The sequence below is a fragment of the Capricornis sumatraensis genome, chromosome 18 (genome assembly GCF_032405125.1).
Source record: "Capricornis sumatraensis isolate serow.1 chromosome 18, serow.2, whole genome shotgun sequence".
Lineage (NCBI taxonomy): Eukaryota > Metazoa > Chordata > Mammalia > Artiodactyla > Bovidae > Capricornis > Capricornis sumatraensis.
Window position 1 is genome coordinate 77,572,728 of NC_091086.1, and position 19,548 is coordinate 77,592,275.

The 19,548-nt window shown below is 62.7% G+C and overlaps 1 protein-coding gene across 8 annotated transcripts; it reads left to right on the plus strand.

Annotated features, from left to right (window-relative positions):
* Positions 1 to 193: 193 nt before the first annotated feature.
* BRD9 (bromodomain containing 9) lies at positions 194 to 18,798 on the plus strand. 8 transcript variants are annotated; one of them, XM_068990431.1, is made up of 16 exons: positions 194 to 300; positions 907 to 1,121; positions 1,390 to 1,522; positions 3,269 to 3,336; positions 3,932 to 4,076; positions 6,024 to 6,134; positions 6,685 to 6,860; positions 7,886 to 8,018; positions 9,575 to 9,650; positions 10,227 to 10,322; positions 10,715 to 10,847; positions 12,394 to 12,505; positions 14,028 to 14,066; positions 15,070 to 15,169; positions 16,535 to 16,702; positions 18,211 to 18,798. In XM_068990431.1, exons 2-16 carry the CDS (start codon positions 1,009 to 1,011, stop codon positions 18,309 to 18,311), a joined length of 1,704 nt encoding a protein of 567 aa, XP_068846532.1. In that variant the 5' UTR covers positions 194 to 300; positions 907 to 1,008; the 3' UTR covers positions 18,312 to 18,798. The 8 variants fall into 8 exon arrangements, with proteins under 8 accessions (XP_068846532.1, XP_068846533.1, XP_068846526.1 ...); XM_068990432.1 differs by having other exon boundaries at positions 3,269 to 3,329; positions 3,937 to 4,076; positions 6,745 to 6,860; XM_068990425.1 differs by having other exon boundaries at positions 200 to 300; positions 3,269 to 3,329; positions 7,799 to 8,018.
* The last annotated feature ends 750 nt before the right edge of the window (positions 18,799 to 19,548 follow it).

The following is a 19,548-nucleotide window of genomic DNA, read 5'->3' on the forward strand; positions in this document are numbered from 1 at the left end:
GGGCCCTCAGGCGGCGCCCCGCGCGCTTCAAACCTGCCGCGCGCGGCGCGCCGCCCCCTTACCCGGAAGCGCCGGCGCCAAAGGGCGCGTCACTTCCGGCCGCCGCAGCCGCTTCCGGCCGCCGCAGCCGCTTCCGGCGCGGCCCGGCGAGCTCCGCGGGCGAGGCGGGCGAGGCGGGCGGCGGGCCGGGGCCGGCGCGCGGCGGCCGCGCTCCAGGCGGGGTCGCTGCTGCCCTGGGCGCTGCCGCCATGGGCAAGAAGCACAAGAAGCACAAGGCCGAATGGCGCTCGTCGTACGAGGGTGAGGCGGCGGCGCGCTTTGTGACGCCGGGCGGGTCTTCGCGGCGGCGGGGGCCCGGGCTCGAGGGCGGGGACTCCCCGGGCCCCGGGGGCGCGGCTCTCAGGCGTCCGCGCCGCTGTCGCCGCGCCCTGGAGAAAAGCGTGGAGCATCCCTTTTCTTTGGCCGTGTTTCCTGAGTCTCTCCCCGCCTGCGCGCTGTCCTCCCGGTGTCAGGGACCCCGCACCGGGGGGCTGCGGCAGGGCGGGAAGGGGGCGACCCGGGACCCGGAGCTAGCGGGCCGGGATTGGGCTCCGGGGCCCCAGGCGTGGTCTGGTTCCTCCGACAGTGGCCTGGAGACCCTCCTTTCGTCCGGTGGAGGATAACTGGGCGGGGAGGGGAAGGCCCCCCCCCCGGCTACCGTCCTTTGCACTCACCGCCGTCTTTCTCTGATGGTTCAGGCAGTGCCCTGCTCGCCTCAGCTCGGCCTGTCCTCCCACCTTCCCGGACCTCAGTGACCTCCCGGTGTCCCCTCACCTTGGGCCGAGGTGCCGCCGGCTGGGTAGCAGTGTGCGCTGCTGAGCGGCCTTCCCGAAGCTCGCACGGTGAAGGCCGCCTCTGTGTCCACAGACTATGCAGACAAGCCCTTGGAGAAGCCCCTGAAGCTGGTCCTCAAAGTTGGAGGAAGCGAAGTGACGGAGCTCTCGGGGTCCGGCCACGACTCCAGTTACTATGATGACAGGTCAGACCACGAGCGGGAGAGACACAAGGAGAAGAAGAAGAAGAAGAAGAAAAAGTCGGAGAAGGAGAAGCACCTTGACGATGAAGAAAGGCGGAAGCGAAAGGTGAACGAGGGCGGCCCGAAACCCCTGGGGCAGAGGTGGACGGAGCCAGGGCTTCTGGGCTTGGGCTGGGGTGTCCTCTCTGGCGGAGCGCGCCCCGCAGAGTCAGGGCCTCCCGTTTCTCGTCTCTCGCCCGGCCCCTGTGGAGGGTCTCTGAAAGGGTCGGGTCTGCAGTGAGAAGGGTCCCGGAAGAGGCTTTTCGCTCTCAGCGCCCCCTTAGAGACGGCAGGTCTGTTGAAGACCACCTCGCTGCCTTGACCCTGCCTCGCAGGAGGAGAAGAAGCGGAAGCGGGAGAAGGAGCACTGTGACACGGAGGGGGAGGCCGACGACTTTGACCCGGGGAAGAAGGTGGAGGTGGAGCCGCCCCCCGACCGGCCGGTGCGGGCCTGCCGGACGCAGCCAGGCGAGTGGCGGCACTCGGGGTGTCCTGGAGCTGGGGGGCATGTCGTGGGGAGCAGCGGTTGGCTTTCTGCCCTTGGGCTTGGGGAGACGCCTAGGGTGGAAGGAGCCACGCTCTCCGTTCCCAGGCCTCACAGAGAAGCTGGGCCAGCCTGAGTTTCTTGCTGCTCGCTCTGAGCTTCTAGAGCGGGGCTTGGCCTGCTGCAGCTCCTGGCCTCTTAGCGCGAGAGTCCCAAGAAGGTCCTCGGAGATGGGAGGAGGCGAGCGCTGGCGTCAGTCGTTTGGGCCCTTAGATCCCCAGGAGCTGTGCTGGCTTCAGGCGCGAAAACCTGGAAAGCTCTGGCTCCCTCTGATCTGTGTGGGGAGTTCCCTCTGGTTTCAGACTGTCAGGCGCTTCTCGGGGGAGGCATGCTGGCTCTGACTGGAGGTCTGACCACCTCTGATTTGCTGGGGGAGCAGGGAGACATTGTCTTGCGGTCATGGAGGTGGTGTTTGCTGGTAGCCCCACTCCCGGGGAGCAGTGAGACATGGGGCCACTGGGCCTCCTGTGGGGGAGACAGGTCAGCACAGGGCAGCAGCTGCTCAGCTGGATGTGGCTGTGGAATGCCTGCGGCTGCTGCTGAGTCGCTTCAGCCGTGTCCGACTCTGTGTGACCCCACAGATGGCAGCTCACCAGGCTCCCCCGTCCCTGGGATTCTCCAGGCAAGAACACTGGAGTGGGTTGCCATTTCCTTCTCCAATGCATGGAAGTGAAAAGCGAAAGTGAAGTTGCTCAGTCACGTCCGACTCTTAGTAACCCCATGGACTGCAGCCCACCAGGCTCCTCCATCCATGGGATTTTCCAGGCAGTGGAATGCCTGCGGTTGCTAGTAATAACTCAGCTCATTCACACCGCCTGTTGAGTGCCCTCCCCTGTGTGCCTGGAAAGCCTGTGGTCAGATGAGGTTTCCTTGGGCCTCTCCTGGTCTTGCTCAACAGTGTTGCCCTGGTGACCAGAGTGACCCCAAGGACCCTGGTTCCTTGGTTGAGAAGAGCATTTTTAGCCCCAGATCTGGGGCTCTGGGTGCAGCCTCGGGGACACAGTGGGGAAGACCATGAGCATACGTACTCTTGTGGAGGGAGACCTGACTTCTGTGTTCACGTTCCCTGGAAACAGTGCTTTCATGCTGTGCGTCCAGAGATGTAGTTAATAGTCGGAGTCCTCACAAGAACACCCGTTTTGTCCCCGTTTTACTAGTGAGCAGAGGCATGAGCAGAGAATACAGATAGAATGCTATCAGGGCATTCGTTGGCAACTTCTGCTCAAAGTCTTGATTGCATCTTCTTAGCTTGTCTGGAACGTCCTAGGCCCAGGAGCGGTGCAGGCTGGGGACGGGGTGGCACGTGATAGCCCATCTTGGTTGTCTCGGAGCGGCGGTGTTGGGGGCTGCTGCTGGGTCCTGCCCCTTTCTCCGGCAGTGTTGGGGGGCTGCTGCTGGGTCCTGCCCCTTTCTCCGGCGGTATTGGGAGGCTGCTGCTGGGTCCTGCCCCTTTCTCCGGCGGGGTTGGGGGGCTGCTGCTGGGTCCTGCCCCCTTCTCTGGCTGCACTGAGTGGGGACCACGTGTGGGTTTGCTCACCTTCTCATCTGCTCGTGTGAGCCTGGAACAGGAAATAGATTGATAAGGGCCACGAAATTGGCGTTTTCTTTATGGTGAAGTGTTAGCAAAACGCTTTTGTTTAATTTTCCTTTTTCCGTTTTTAAATCGGCAGCTGAAAACGAGAGCACGCCGATTCAGCAGCTGCTGGAGCACTTCCTCCGCCAGCTGCAGAGGTAAAAGGTGCTTCCGAGGGGCTCCTGCTGGGGGCGTCTGAGCTCTTCTCACTGTGTGCTCTTGCTTCACGGGGGGTGGGCATGCCTGTGGGAGCAGGGCTCAGCGTTCCCCAAGTCAGCACCAGGGATCAAACGCCAGAGGGTGGGGTCATGGCAGGACCCAGGACGGTAGTTTTGGAGTTTTTAGTGTGTCTAAAATACTGCAATCTGGAAGAGCATGCTGCTGCTAAGTCGCTTCAGTCGTGTCCGACTCTGTGCGACCGCATTGACGGCAGGCCACCAGGCTCCCCCGTCCCTGGGATTCTCCAGGCAAGAACACTGGAGTGGGCTGCCATTTCCTTCTCCAGCACATGAAAGTGAAAAGTGAAAGTGAAGTTGCTGAGTCATATCCGACTCTTAGCGACCCCATGGACTGCAGCCCACCAGGCTCCTCTGTCCATAGGGTTTTCCAGGCAAGAGTACTGGAGCATGAATTTTGTTAATTTTAAGAAGCAACCTTAGATTTTGGTTAATTGCATCAGATTTTTTACTGTGAGGTGTTTTGTTCAAACACTCAGGTCTTAGGGTTTTCCCAGTTTAAATAGTGATATTTGTGTTTTCAGAAAAGATCCTCATGGATTTTTCGCTTTTCCTGTCACGGATGCAATTGCTCCCGGGTACTCGATGATAATAAAGCACCCGATGGACTTCGGCACCATGAGAGACAAGATCGCAGCCAACGGGTACCAGTCAGTCACGGAGTTCAAGGTAGGGCATCTCACGACTGTAGCCAGCAAGCGCCAGTCAGTTGCGGAGCTCAGGCTAGACCGGCGCCCCTCCTGGAGCTGTCGCCAGGGAGCTCCGTGTGTGTTCACGCGCAGCAGCCTTCACGCGGCTTCGGTTGCTGGCAGTCGCAAGCTTTGTGGGTGTTTCTGTGTTGGGTCGGTGCTTTGAAACTACAGGGGCCAGTTGTGGCTTTCTCCGTGTTTCGGGGAGAGTTAGCCTGCGTCTTGGGTGCTAGTGGGCATTTGTTCTTGAGCTGCTGCTTTGGCGTAAACGGACGTGTCGGGTCCAGCGAGGGTGTGTTTGATTTGAACTGCAATGTGATTTTTCTAATGTAATTAACTGGGAGTTTAGATTTTTTAGGATCGTGGGTGTTTTGTCTCCTGAGCACTCTATTGCTGACTCTCTGTCTTTTCAGCACTGGCTGTGAAAGGTGAGAGCTGCTTTTTGGCATTCAGATTCAGGGGAAGATCAAAGCAGATGTTTGTCAGTGTTGACAGTAATGCCGTTTAGAAAAAGGCGTTGCGTTTCTTTCTTAGGTTCTGTTCACTTTGGCCAAGCTTGGCTTTCCTATTTTTGCTTACTGGAGAACTCACTGAAAGTGTTGGCTGACCTGTGACTGAAGGGTGGGTGGGAGAAAAGGAAAGTTTTCCTGGCAAGTTCGGGCAGGTGGTTACCTGCGTCTGTGTCCTGAAGTACACCCGGCCACCTGTGGGCCCAGTCTGGTCAGTCGCCCAGTGACAAAGCTGAGATGTGAAGAGTGCCACTCTGTCCCCCGTCGTGACCTGAGCCTGTCACAGTCGAGACCTGCGACACGGGCTTTGTGGCCTCAGCCCAGCCCTGGGAGCGCTGGCCTGGCGAGGGAAGGACTCCCGGTGGCACACACCGCCTCAACAGTCTTTGCCATCCTGAGGCTAACTCCCCTGTCCGGGTCCCCTGAGTAGTTTGACTGGGGTGACAGTACCAAGATTTCAGGCCGTTTACCTTTGATGTAAGTTGCTCACTTATTTTAGGGGAAAGTGTGTTTCTAATGGTACCAGAGTAACCATCTGTAGGCAGAATTCCAAATTCTATGAAAAACTTGAGAGAGAGAGGGCGTGCCCACCTCTCAGTTTATCCCTCTGCTTTGCTTAAAAGAACTGGTTGTTGATTCTTGTTCCTGTTAATGTCTGAGCTCCTTCCAAGGAGAGGGAAGGGGGCAGGTCAGGAAAGAAGCGGAGGAACCAGCATTTTACCCCCGTGAAGTGTGTGTGCTGCGTCCAGAACGGATGCCGCAGTGTGGCAAGCTTCTCATTCAAGTGCTTTTGTGCGAGTGAAGACTAGTGAACAGTTAGGAAAATTTCTCAAAGTTTTAAAAAATGATTCTTGAATTACTCAGCCATAAAAAAGAGTGAAATATTGTTTCGCTTTTGCAACAACATTTGCAGCAACTTGGATGAAATTAGAGGTTATCCCGAGTGAAGTGAGTCAGGCAAGTGTTATATGGCATCACTCACACGGGGAATCTAAACAGCGACGCAGATGAGCTTGTCTACACAAGAGACAGAGCAGGGGGCTGGCTGCTGGAAGGGCAGGGCTGGGGGCGAGCAGATCAGGGCTTCAGCAAGAGCACACACAAACTGCTACGTGCAGGCAGTTACTGTGTGGAACAGGGAAGTATACTTAGTATCTTCTAATAAGCTGTGACTGAAAATGAGCTGAAAAGTTGTCCATAGATTAAAGGAAAGGTCTTCTTTAGAGCGGAGAGCCGCGTCTGCTCTCCAGGGTGTCCAGCATCTCCTTTGGTGTCCTTTGGCAGGAGAAAGGCCTTTAGAGAGGAGAGCCGCGTCTGCTCTCCAGGGTGTTCAGCGCCTCCTTTGGCGGCTTCGGCAGGAAGCTCGAGTCTGCTGGTGTCTGTGTGGCTCCACATCCGGGGAACTGTCTCCTTTCCAGGCAGACTTCAAGCTGATGTGCGACAATGCGATGACATACAACAGGCCGGACACCGTGTACTACAAGCTGGCCAAGAAGATCCTGCACGCCGGCTTCAAGATGATGAGCAAAGTGAGGGCCTCTGGTGGTGGGCGCGGGGCTGCGTGCGGCTGGGCGCCACGCCGCCGCCGCCGCCGGGGCTCTCACACCCAAACGGAGGCTCACAGCGAATGCCGTGCTCCATCCACGCCCCCCGGCCTCGGCACGGGCCCTCTGCTCTAGGGAGCCCCCAGCTAGCTGCCCTTGCGAGCACGCCCCTCCTCCAGACACGCCCCCCTCTCTGCTCCTGCCCGTGGCCATGTCCCCCGCAGGCTCGGGGCGGAGCTCCAGACGCATGGGTCTCTCTGGCTTGCGGCCTGCCTCGTGGGTTCGGCGTGTGTGGCTGCCTCCCGGAGCCCAGCACCCCGCCTCCAGCCCCGGGGCCCCCCTCTGTCCCGTGAGCCAGGCTGCATGTGCCACGTGTTAGGACCAGGGCCGGCCTCATCAGCCTCGGGGATGCGCCCCGCCCCCGGAGGGTTAGCCGCCAGGCCGGGTGAGGCTGCGGCCGCCCCCCCCCTCGCTTCGTCGGTGCTATGGCCGGAGGGAGAGGTCAAGCCCGCGGCTCTGTGCTTTCTGGTTCCAGGAGCGGCTCTTAGCTCTGAAGCGCAGCATGTCGTTTATGCAGGACATGGATTTCTCTCAGCAGGCGGCTCTTCTGGGCAACGAAGACACGGCTGCCGAGGAGCCTGTCCCCGAGGTCGTGCCCGTGCACATAGAGACGGCCAAGAAGTCCAAGCGGCCGAGTAGAGAAGTCATCAGGTAGAGCCGCCCACCCGCCTGGCCCTGCGGGCGCTGATGCCCTCGCTGCTGGTGGGCGCCGCATCCCAGCTCGTCTCGCTCAAGGCAGCTGGGACGGAGGCTGCACCCTATGTTCACTCAGAAGCAGCCCCCCTCCCTGCCCACTCGAGAGTGCGGCGGCTCGTGGTGGCGGTCCCCATCCTGCCAAGACGGTCGGGCGGCCTGGGCCCTGGGGTCGGTCGCGCGGGCTGCAGCTCTCCACTCTAGCCCCCCCCCCCACGTGCTGGTGCAGCGACAGGTCCTGTAGGGAGTCACGGCCACCCCTGCGGGTCTCGGGGGCACGGGCTGAGCCACCTTCACCGGCCACGCTCACATTCGGTCCCGGGTGTGGCTCGCCAGGCCTGCTGCCCGGCCGCTGCTGCTACCGTGTCCTGTGAGTTCTCGCTGCCCCTCCACTCCCGAGGGGCCCCTCGTGCAGGACGTGTGCTGGTGGTCAGGGCTCCGCATCCCCAGCTCGGGGGCTCCGTGGTGCCATCGTAGGTGACAGCTTGGGTCAGGGCGGGCAAGAGCCTGCGTCTGGGCTCCTGCAGCTGGGGCCCTGGCTGTGAGGGGCTTCCTGTAGACTTGGGACCCCAGAGGGCTCGCCCCGCACTCATGGGAGGGGTTCCACCACTCTGCTTCTAGAGCCTTCCACGAGGAGACCCCCTCCCTTGGGTGCTGGCAGCTGCCCTTCTTTCCTCTGCCATCTCGGGGCACTCTGGGGCCTGGGGGCTGCTCACAGCCCGGGCTCACAGCCAGCGCCCCGACCCTGCACGGAGTTGCTGCTGCTGTTGGTCCAGTGCCTGAGCGACGCTGTTGGCAGCGAGGCCCTGTCGCCCTAGGGTGACCAGAAGCCGGGGCTGAGACCCAGGGCCCTCGGCTCGGCTGGCGTCCACGCACCGTAGCCCGCGGAGGGTCAGGCGCGTGTGCCCCCCGCCACACCCTCTGCCACCGTGGGTGGGCCTCTGGGAGGGCAGGCCTGACTCGTGCGTGTCCCCACCTCACAGCTGCGTGTTCGAGCCGGAGGGGAATGCCTGCAGCCTGACAGACAGCACCGCGGAGGAGCACGTCCTGGCACTGGTGGAGCACGCAGCCGACGAGGCCCGGGACAGGATAAGCCGGCTGGTGCCCGGCGGCAAGGTAGCGCCCCCGCGGGGCGGCTGTGTCACCTGCCAGGCGCTGGCCTGTCGGTACGACCGAGCATCAGCGGTCGTCGTGAGTGTCTGGCTGGAGCGCTGCCATGTCCTGGTGCCGTTGTCACTGGGGGGTTAGCGCCTCGTCCCCGCGGCTGCCGCAGCCAGCTGGCCACCTCCTGGGAGCGGGGGTGGCATGTGGTGTGCAGGTCGCCAGCCAGCAGAGGGTTGCGCTCTGTCTCCGGGCCGAGGCCAAGCCTGCCCTGCCTCTCCGCGGTGGCGCATCCTCTCCGTGTTCTCAGGGTCTGCGCCTGTGCAGTCTCCACGGGTCTGACCAGGCGTGAAACGGTCCTCAGGGCCCGCCCGGCTCTGCACACCTACTCTCTGACACAGGAGGCATCCGGTAGGCTTGGCAGGAATCACATGGGCCAGTGGCTTCAGATTTCCTGGTGATTGTTAGCGAGGACACAAGCAAAGTTAACCCTGGTGTTTTGTTTGACCCGGGGTGTGTAACGTTCTCTTTTTACAAAATGTACGTGGAAACCTAGTTGAATTTTCTATTTATACTAAGGCTGCAGAGGTTTTACGTAAGAACCGTGAAGTGGTAGCAGTTGGGACGTGTCGGGTTATATGAGACACACCACGCTTTACGTCACCTGTTTCCTGCTGGTTGCACGTGCCTGCTGTAAGGTGTGAGGTCCCCGTGTGGTCACGTGGCAGCTCTGTGTGTCGAGCCTGGTGTACACCGTGGTGGCTCCTCAGCCCCGGAGTCAGCGCTTCCGCAGTGAGCACTGACTCCTCACAGACAAGGACTCCCCGTCCTGGCTGGGCCCGGGTGCACAGAGAGCTGGGACGGCCACATCTGTCCGTGCGTCCGTCTGTGCAGCCTGCCCTGACTCATTTCACCAAAGGCTATTCGTCCACACCGAGACCTCAGGTCTGCCCACACCCGAGGGCCCTCTGCTCCTTGCGGGCTCGAGGCTGCAGTGAGGAGCCCTGCCATCCCCCGCGCCCCATCCCTGGGCTCCCCTGCACCGGTGCACGCGGCTGCTCCCAGCCTGCAAAGCGGCCCTGCTCCCGGCTGGAGCTCAGTTTAGATGGAGGCGGGCTCCATGTGTGGGGCGGGGCCTCTGCTCTCCTTGGCCAGGCTCTGCCCCAGCTCGCGTTGGTCAGGCTTCCAGCTCCTGGAAAAGGCTGTTTCTGGGGAATGTCGTGTGTCCTTGAAGCTCCTGGTCGTGAGGGTCCTGGGAGCTCGGCTCAGGAGCTCCTCTGTGGCACACATGTGCCCAGGGTCGTATGCTCACTGCACGAGGCGTGTCTGTGGTCTCTGTGGGCGGGGAGCTCTGTGGTTGTTCAGGGTTTACTCAGGACAGGCCGTCCTCAGAGGCCACGGTTCTCCTGGCCCCTCAAGGGCGCCCTGCTTCGGGGGAGCCCTGGGCGGGGCCTGGAGGCCGCAGGGGGTTGGGGGCATGGGGGCCCTGGAGGCCGCAGGGGGTTGGGGCCGCGGGGGCCTGGAGGCCGCAGGGGGTTGGGGGCGCGGGTGCTCAGGCTGTCCTCTTGCAGATGGGTTACTTGAAGAAGAATGGGGATGGAAGTCTGCTCTACAGCGTGGTCAACACGGCCGGGCTGGATGCCGACGGTGCGTGCCCGCCCCCCACCCCATCCTGTCTGCTGACCGGCCCCGTCTCTGACCTCCACGCCTTGGTGACGTGTAGATGGGGCATGGCCCTTCACTGACGTGGCAGGATGCAGTGTAGTCAGGGGTCCTCTCTGGGTGCGGAGGGCAGGAGTTGGCCACTTTAACCGTCAGCTGGAGTAAATCGTAGCGTTCTCGATAAAAGAGAACAGGCAAGCTGGTTCTGCTCTGAGCGCGAGATTGAGGTTCTGATGGGGACGCGGAGACCTATCAGGCCCCAGTCCCCGTGGGAACCATCCACAGGCCTGTCAGGAGGCGGAGGCAGCCGTGCTGCCCCTGTAGCACGTGGCCTGAGGCCTGAGGTGGGATCCGTGGCGTGAGTTGGGGTTGTGTTGCCGCGCAGTGGGCCGATCATTGGCTTTCCACTCTGAAACCGTGGGCAGCCAGGGTTTCAGGGTGCTGCCGGCTGTGTAGACCTGAATTCAGATGGTTCCAGGGGCCCCCAGGCTGTGCTCCCACACGCCCCCGCTGCTGCGTGCAGCTGGGGCCCGCCTGTTTACGAGCCTGGTCCCCTTGCAGAGGAGGAGACCCACCCGGTGGACCTGAGCTCACTGTCCAGCAAGCTGCTGCCTGGCTTCACCACGCTGGGCTTCCGGGAGGAGCGGAGGAGCCGAGGTGAGGCACCACCCCCGACCCAGCAGCTGCTGCATCAGGCCCAGCTCTGGGTCTGATCACGCTCGGGGGCGTCCCGGGAGGGGCAGGAGCTGGAGCCCAGAGGGCAGGACCCGCCTCTGCGTCGGCCAGTGTGGGGGCTCCTCCCCACGCTCAGCTGCCCTGCGCGTGCTGGTGGTCCAGTGACGCCACTTAAAGTGCCTCCAACAAAGTCACTATTCCTCCACTTGGGGGCCATGACGCTGTAGGCGGCGGACAGACCCCCTGCCTGGAGGCTCCTGAGAACTCGGTGCGGGGAGCACGTGGGCTCTGTGGGGCCGCGTGGTCCCTGGAGATGTGGCGTGCACGTGGCCCGTGCGTGTGAGTCCCTCACGTCGGCCCCCGCACCCCCCCAGTCACCTTCCTCTCCAGCGCCAGCACCGCGCTCTCCACACACAACAACTCCGTGTTTGGCGACTTGAAGGCTGACGAGGTGGAGCTGCTGTACTCGGCCTACGGAGACGAGACGGGCGTGCAGTGTGCACTGAGGTGGGTGGGCTGGCCAGCATCTGGGGCAGGCTGCAGGCCGTGGTGCTCAGTAAGATGACTGGCCTCTGCTGGTGGCCTCGAAGCTCAGGTAGCTGGACCAGGTTTTTAAGGGGATGACGATCCAGGCCAGAGCCTGCAAGAGCCTGGTGTGACCCACCGTGCTCCGGGAAAACCAAGGTCACAGCCGTCCAGGGGCTCCTGCGCCCGTGTGTCGGCTCAGGCTGCCAAGACCAGGTGTCTGCAACAGCACCCGGCTCTTGAAGGCGGGATCCAAGCTGCTCCTGGGGCCTGGCTGCCGGGCGCAGAGGCTGCCCTCCTCAGCCCCTCCCCCGAGTCCTCCCCCTGCTTCACTCTGCATCTCGAGCTCCTTTGCTCTGGGGACACTGAGGGCCACCAGGAAGGCTTCATTTTAACTGGATTCCCTCTAAGGCCCCCGTCTCCGTGTACAGCTGTGTTTGAGGGGCAGGGGGTCAAGGCCTCAGCGTGTGATGTCGGGGGCATAGTTCAGCCCCAGTTGTGACAGGTGTGGTGCTACAGTTAGTGATCTGGTATTGCACCTGTGGACTGGGGTTTGTATTTTTTCATTCCTGAGAGAGGACCATTCCTTTAGAATTTAGTGTCTTACGTGGGGGCTGTGACAGCTGTGCTGGTCTGTGAGAAATGGAGTCTCCTCACGTTAGATCTTTGTCTCACTCCAAAAACAGCGTGGAGTGTGTTTGAAGAACATGCAGGGATCCGTTAGCCTCTAATACAGTGAACAAGTAGCTGACCCGACGTCTGTGCAAGAAAAGAAATAGAGGAGGGAAACCAAGAGGGAGGTGTGATGGCGGAGGGTGGCCTCCCAGGAGGTGGCCCTGCATCGTCCTGCCCCGGCACTCGGCTGTGGGGCCCGCTACCCTTGGTCCAGGCAGCCAGACGCTGGGTGCAGAGTCCAGGCAGCCAGACGCTGGGTGCAGAGTCCAGGCAGCCAGACGCTGGGTACGGAGTCCAGGCAGCCGTCCTTGGTCCAGGCAGCCGGACGCTGGGCGTGGAGTCCATGCAGCCGCCCTTGGTCCAGGCAGCTGGACACTGGGCGCAGAGTCCAGCCCACGGCCGTGTGAAGGCCTTTCCCTCAGGGCTCCTTCAGGCCTGGCTGTGCTGCTTGGACTGTGGGCTCTGCTCCCAGCTTCTGTTTTCAACGTGTGGCCTCTGTTTTAAACTCGCTAGCGTGGTTTGGGATTTTCTCACTTTCTTATGGTCCAAAATGACCCCAGAGGTGCTCCCAGCCCACCCAGTGTGGAGCCCTCCGTGTGATTTCTCCATTTCCTTGTGTCCCTGAACCCAAAACAGACGTGGGTGCTCTCATAAAGTGGGCATGAGGGCTTAGGTGTGCAGACGCCTTGCTCTCTGCTTTGCCTTCCCCTCTGCTTTGCCTTCCCTTTGTTTCTTGTTTTGGGGCCACTGTTGTCCACCTTCCACCCGCCCCGTCTGGACCTCGGGGGTGGGCAGCTTTGGGGGTGGGAGGGTGAGGAACGCAGGTCCCAGCTGCTCTCACGGCCCCCTCCAGCTTGCAGGAGTTCGTGAAGGATGCCGGGAGCTACAGCAAGAAGCTGGTGGACGACCTCCTGGACCAGATCACGGGTGGGGACCACTCGCGGATGCTCTTCCGGCTGAGGCAGGTGGGCGCCAGCCCCATGTGGCGCAGCCGCCACATGGGAGCAGGGAGTGTGTGTGAGGTGGCCTGGAGCTGTTCCTCCCCGCGGGTCGGCTGCCTTCCAGGGAACCCTAAGAAGGACGCCCTCGTCTGGCACGCGTTCTTTGTCCCTTTTCAGACCTGCCTTTGTTCATCAGCTGTCACCTTCCATCGTCCTGAAAAATGTCCTTTCACCTTAAAGGGCCTTTTTATTTAGCTGAAAACTGTCTTTTACTTTCACATTTGAAACGTGCCTTCCGGGTGTGGACGCCTAGATCGATGTCTTGGCCTCTTTTTGGAGTGATGTCTGACTCACCTGTGGCTGAGGAAGTGTCTGCAGTCACTTGTATTTTTATTTTCCATTTGTAGTATGTCTTTTTTCGGTCAGGATCAGGATTGGCAAACTTTGGCCTGTGAGCTAACAATGTTTGTTTTTTTACAGATTTTGAGTGTTTTAGAAAGTAGAAGTGGAGAGCGTGCCACGCCCTGTGCGTGACCACAAAGCCTCGGATGTTCCCTCTCCAGCCATTCTGGGCTTCTTTTTGCACACAGTACTAGGGGACAGTTTAATCTCACTTCTTCGCCTGCAGCATTGCGGTTCTTCCAGCACTGCTTATTGAGTAGACTCTCTTCTTGCACTGGAAGAGTTAGTGTCGTTAAAATGATCACATACTCCAAGGCGATCCATAGATATAGTGCAGTTCCTATCAAAACACCAGTGGCATTTTTCAGAAAGCTGGAACAAATGATTTTAAAGTTTACACAGAGGCACAGGAGACCAGAGAGAGCCCGGGGGCATCACTCATGCAGATTTCAGCTGTGCCGCTGAGCTGCGGGAATCCGAGCAGCGCAGTGCCGGCACCGAACTGGCTGCATAGACGAGTGGAGGATGGGGAGCCCAGAAGGAGAGCCAGGCGCGTGCGGCCAGCTCAGGCCAGAGCGCTCTGGTCGCGTTAGTGAGCGTGAGCTGCTCAGGGCGGCACAGCTTCAGGCCATTGGTGCTTGTCTGTGCTGCGTCTCACTCCGCGACCCCGTGGGCGCAGCCCGCTAGGCTCCTCTGTCCTCCAGTGTCCCCTGGAGTTTGCTCAGACTCACTTCCATTGAGTCGGTGACGCCATCCAACCATCTCCTCTGTTGGTCTCAGCACCCCGCCACCCCCGCCCCCGCCCCGCCCCGCCGCCCGCCGGGTCAGCCGTCCTCCAGGTGAAGCCCCAGCCCAGCGTCTGACTGCCCTCTGTTTCCCACCCCTGGGGCTGCGGGTGCAGCCTGGGGGCTCTCGCGCCTTCACGGCCGTCTTGTCCCAGGTGGTCTCGTGGGTGCCCAGCCCGCCGGGGGTCTCAGCTGGTCTTGTGTGGCAGGCGCTGCGGCAGCCTCGCTCTGGCTGTGGCCTGTGAGGTCTGCTCGGGTCGCAGGTGGGCCTGTCCCGCCTCATGGGTGAGTGGGAGGGTGAGCACGTGTGCTTCTGGGTGCAGCTCCTGCGAGGTTGGCTCCTGTCTGATTCTTTGTAGAGGAGAAGCATTCCGATGAAGCCTCCGGATGAAGTGAAGGTGGGTTCCATGGACAAGTTACAGACAGTAAAAGCCTAGTGGTTCAGGCCCCCATGAGGATGTTGCATGTGGCCTTTGAGACGGCGCCAGTGAGAGGAGCTTCAGTCCCTTTGCTGAGGAGGAAAGTGAGATGGTCCGACGTGACCGGGCCTGAGGGTGTGCAGCCAGCAGGGGCTCCTCCCGGGAGTGGGCTCACTGGTGGGCGAGGGCGGTCAGCAGGGACGGCCCAGGGCCTCACCAGCCCCCGAGGACGCGGTCCACTGTGGTCTCTGCCCCGCCCTGCAGTGACCTGGTGCACGTTTGGCCCCAGCTCTGAAACTGCCTGTATGGGCAGCAGCCCTGGGACTGGGCCGAGCTGTGGGGGTCACCAGCCTCCCTGATGGGGCCTCGCGGGGCAGAGGTCAGGGCAGGTCAGGTGCCCGTCAGCCAGGCCCTTGACTGACGGAGATTGGAGAGGGTGCCAGCCGAGGGCGCGTCTCCCCATGTGTGCAGGGCAGCCAGGCATCTGCTTGGTCTCTGGGCTTTGCAACACGTGTGGTGTTAGGCGCCGGCCCCACACGGCCTGCGAGGATCTGGGGCGGGCTGCAGCCGCCTGAGCCGGGACCTGCCCCCCCCACCCCGCTCCCGACCCCGACCGGCCCACAGCAGGGCCCCTGCAGGTCAGCCCAGAGGAGGCAAGGACCTGCCATGCTGTCTGTCGAGTTCCTGAAGGAGCCTGGCCTCGAGTCCCGGGCATCTCCCCGGAGACCCCCCAGCATCTGCGGGTCTCTCTCCAGTCCCCCTCGCGCCCATGGGTCCCCTGGGACCAGTTCCCTTCCCAGCTGCTCCAGGTGGAGGCGTGCCCTGGGGAGCTCAGGTCCTGTGGTCCCCAGGCTGCGGCACGGTCCCCCGTCTGTGGGCTCCTCGCACGCACAGGGCACAGCCGCCCGGCCTCTGTCCCCAGGTGGTGGGTGGGCACCAGCTTGCTGCCTCCCCTCCGTCTCACATGGCTTGTCTTCCGCAGGCTGGGGACCCTCTCGGGGATGGCAGCTCCACGCTGGACTTCATGGCCATGAAGCCCTACTCGGACGTCTCACTGGACATCTCTGTGCTCGGCTGTCTAGGTAGGTTGTGCCGGGCACCGTGCTGTGCCTGTTCCCGGGAGGGTGGCTCAGCCCAGCCCAGCCCATGGGCCCTCGAATGACGACCCCACCCCCAGCCCCTGTCCTCAGGACCCCCCAGCCCCCAGTCCTCAGGAACCCCCAGCCACCCAGGCCCTGTTCTCAGGATCCTCCCCCCAGCCCCAGTCCTCAGGACCCCCCCACCCCACCCCGTTCTCAGGATCCTCCCCACCTTGTCCCCAGGACCCCGAGTGGCTCCCAGCAGGGCTCGCCGGGCGCGCTCTGACCTCCACCCATCCCTGGGTCCCCTGGCCCTCTGGGCAGCGGGAGCTCCTGCCGTGGCCGCCGTGCTGCTGCATGGGCCTGGTCGCCGCCCTCACGGCGTGTGCCCCCAGGAGGGTCCTCTGCCCTTGTTGGCCCTGTGTGTGGGCCCTCCCTGCCGGCCCCTTCAGACCTGCTGACACGTGGAGTCTGCAGGCGGTCATGCTCGTGGCTTGTCCCAGCGGACAGACCAGGGCCCTCCGGGGGCCGTGCTGGGGGAGGGGGTGCTGCGGGAGCCAGGGTGAGTTTGCAGAGCCCTGTTCCCGCGGAGCCCCCGGCAGCAAGCGTGGCCCCTGTCACCCGCTGCCGGGCGCGTCCCCAGGCCCTGGGAGGAAAGCAGGTGGGGGCCCGGCAGGTCCTCTGTCCCTCGGTGCGCCCAGGGTAGCCCGCCGCCTGCCGGCTCCCCTCCCGCCGAGTCCGCCATCTTCTCCTCTGTCTCGGTGGTCGGGCTGTCACCAGCCCTGTTTGCTCTCTGCCAGGTCTGTTCTTGGGCTGCGTCTCTTTGCTGGGCCCGGGGCCGGGGGTTTATCTTGAACGTGGGGAGTCTGACTGTAGTTTGTCCCACGCTCACCTGGGCCTGATTCAGCCCATCTTCCTCGGGGCATATATTCTCCGCTGGTCTCCAGCCGGGGCAGACATGGCCCTGCAGGCACCGATTGTTGACCCCCAGCTTTCCTGCGTCTTCCCTCCTCCTCGCGTCACGTGTCCTTTCCCTTCTGAGGGTGCGGTGGGTCCCGCTCGCTGCCCCTGCTTCTTGGTTGCGATGTCCCCGGGGCTGAGCCTCCCTGCTTCTTGCCCGCCATGCAGGTGCTGCCTGACGCCCGTGCGGAGCCCTGTATGGCATTCTCCTGGCCTCCTCAGGGTGGGGAGCCGCTTGGCGCAGGGGAGCATGGCCCCGCCACTGTGGGGAGGGTCCTGCCGGGCCGCCGCGGGGTGCGGCCGGTCATCCAGCGTGCATCGCTCCCCGCTGCACGGCACCTCATGCGGCGTGAGCCCAGCTGGGCAGTGGTGGCCGAGCCAGGCTCAGCCCCGTCTCCGTGTCCACAGGGAAGGTAAAGAAGGAGCTGGACCCCGAGGATGGGCACCTGAGCCTGGACGAGACGACGAAGCTCCTTCAGGACCTGCAGGAGGCGCAGGCGGAGCGCGGAGGCTCACGGCCCTCGTCCAACCTCAGCTCGCTGTCCAACGCCTCTGACCGGGACCAGCACCACCTGGGTAAGGCCCGCCGCACGGCTGCGTGGGTGCCTCGGGGGTTGGGGAGCCGGGGGCCAGCAGGCTGGGCCAGGCCCAGGGGTGCTGCAGGCCCCTACAGGGACTCTGGTCAGGCGGCTGCACTGGGGAGGGGTTGGCATGGAAGTCAGTCTTGTGAACCGGGGGGCTTGGCCTGAAGATGCCGGGTCCATGTTGGGAAGAACCCCAGCTGGTCGCGTCCGAGCCATGGACCCCATAGTGTCATCGCGGAGGGAACGCAGGCTTCTTCCTGCTTCTGCTCCTGAAGCAGCGTGGGCGGCACTGTGCTCCTGTCTGGCCCTCGTTGGGGGTCATGGAGCCTCGGGGGGGTGCACAGGACAGACCTCAGGACCCTTGGTGGAGGGGCGTACAGGACGGACCTCGGGGCCCTTGGTGGTGGTGGAGGCCACAGGACCTCGGGGCCCTCAGTGGGGCGTAGAGGACGGACCTCACGGTCCTTGGTAGGGGGTCATGGGACCTCAGGGCTCTCATTTGGGAGGGGCACACTGCTGTCCTTGGTCGGGAGCCCCCGTTGGCACATGAGGGTGGGTGGGTGGTGGGTGGCGACCCCGCCAGGACAGGAGCAGATATCGTCTGCTGGCCCTTGAGCACACTGTTCACGTCCTCAAGGTCCCGCATCAGCTCCAGACACAGCACTGAACTTCTTTTTCTGCGGCCCTGACGTTTAGGGGAGGGGAGGGGAGCGATCAGCCGCGGACCGTTGGCTGAAGCTGTCCAAGTAGAGGGCCGGCATTTTGGTCCCGTTACCCTGGTGATAGAAGCGTGTGAAGAGGCTCCAGGTAACTCTGGCGTGGGTCCCAGCTATGAGGATCCCAAGGCCCTGGTGGACTCGGGGACCCTGGGACTCCTTGGGGTCTGGGGGTCTGAAGACCCCGAGGTCCTGGTGGACTCAGGGTGACCCTGGGGCTCCTTGGGGTCTGGGGGTCTGAAGACCCCGAGGTTCTGGTGGACTCAGGGTGACCCTGGGGCTCCTTGGGGTCTGGGGGTCTGAAGACCCTGAGGTCCTGGTGGACTCAGGGTGACCCTGGGGCTCCTCGGGGTCTGGGGGTCTGAAGACCCCGAGGTTCTGGTGGACTCAGGGTGACCCTGGGGCTCCTCGTAGTCTGGGGGTGTCCGAGGATCCCCAAGGTCCTGGTGGACTCAGGGTGACCCTGGGACTCCTCGGGGTCTGGGGGTGTCCGAGGATCCCCAAGGTCCTGGTGGACTCAGGGTGACCCTGGGACTCCTCGGGGTCTGGGGGTGTCCGAGGATCCCTGGCCCAGGAGCTGCCTTCCTGCAGGATTGACAGCCCTGCTGTGTGGAGGCTCGGTCACCCCTCCCTGGGGCCCTCGGGTGGTCTCTGCCCTGGGTCCGGGGCTCTGGCTGAGCCATGGGCCCAGTTAGCCGCAGCCACAGGACACGCGTCCAGCCGGGCCTCCTGGGCGGCGTGCGTGGCAGCGCTGGGCTGACGTGTCCCCCTCCCGTCGCTGCAGGGAGCCCTTCTCGCCTCAGTGTTGGGGAGCAGTCGGAGGCGGCCCACGACCCGTACGAGTTCCTGCAGTCTCCAGAGCCTGCGGTCCCCACAAAGACCTAGCCTGTACATGGTGTTTGGGGCTTCTCTACTTTGCAGTTTTTTTTTGCATGTACAGAGTTTTTGTCAGGAGACAAAGACTTCATCTTGTCCCCTTCGGCCTGCGGGAGCAGCCCCGGGGAGCTGGTGAGCTGTCTGCAATCACGTCGGCTGCACTCGGGTGTGGGGTGTCTGTGGACAGCCCTGTGCACCCTGGGGTGGGCGCCACTTATAAAGGGTGTGCGAGCAGATTGTGAAGCCAGCGTGATCTGTCTCTGGGCTGCTTCGTGGCGGGGACATCCCTCTCGGTGCCCTTGTAGACACACTGTTCAGTCCTTGTCCTCGGGGAGCGGACGTGGGTGAGCCCTGTGTGTACCCTGCCCCACCGAGCCCACGTCCCCACAGTGCTGGGGCAGGTCATGGCGGGGGCTGCTTGGGGAGCTCTGTTGGGCAGTGGCCCATCCTGTGGCTGCAGCCACAGGTCACGCTTTGGAAATGCTTTGTTCTGGATGTGTTTACTGGATGCCTGTTTGTGTCTGCAGATTGTAAATACAGATCTTGATAAAAAGAGACAGTGTCGTGTGCGTCATTTACAGCCCTGCCAGGTGTCCCCTGTTGACTTCCTGAAGACCCTTCATTTCTCACTCAGCTTGATGGCCTGCCTTCTTCCTGATGCTGTCTCCTGCTGTCTCCCCCGCCTCCGGCCCGGCTCTGGGCACCTCAGTGGTGTCCAGAGTCAACGTCTGCTCCCACACAACTTCCCACTCTGTTTTCCTGCTGTGAAACAAGGTTGGAGCCTCCAGAAGCTCCCTGGGCACTGGGTGGCCCTGGCGGTACCGCTTGTGGGTGATTGAGCTCATCATCCCTCAAAGCCCCACGGGTGAGGGGCTGGGGTCTGTGATACTCTGGCTGTGGCTGCACATAAGTTTCTGGAGAAGCGTGTTCTGTGCAGGAGGCTGTGATGACAATCATCTTAACCAGAGAGCGCTTCCCAGGACGTGTGAAGACACACGGATCAGCAGCCTGGCGGTGCTGCTGTGAGTGGGAGCCGTGGCGCCCGGGACCCCCGAGCCCAGCCCCGCAGAGGGGAGAGCGTGGGTGCTCTCCCGGGACCCCCGAGCCCGGCCCCGCAGAGGGGAGAGCGTGGGTGCTCTCCCGGGACCCCCGAGCCCGGCCCTGCAGAGGGGAGAGCGTGGGTGCTCTCCTGGGACCCCCGAGCCCGGCCCTGCAGAGGGGAGAGCGTGGGTGCTCTCCCGGGACC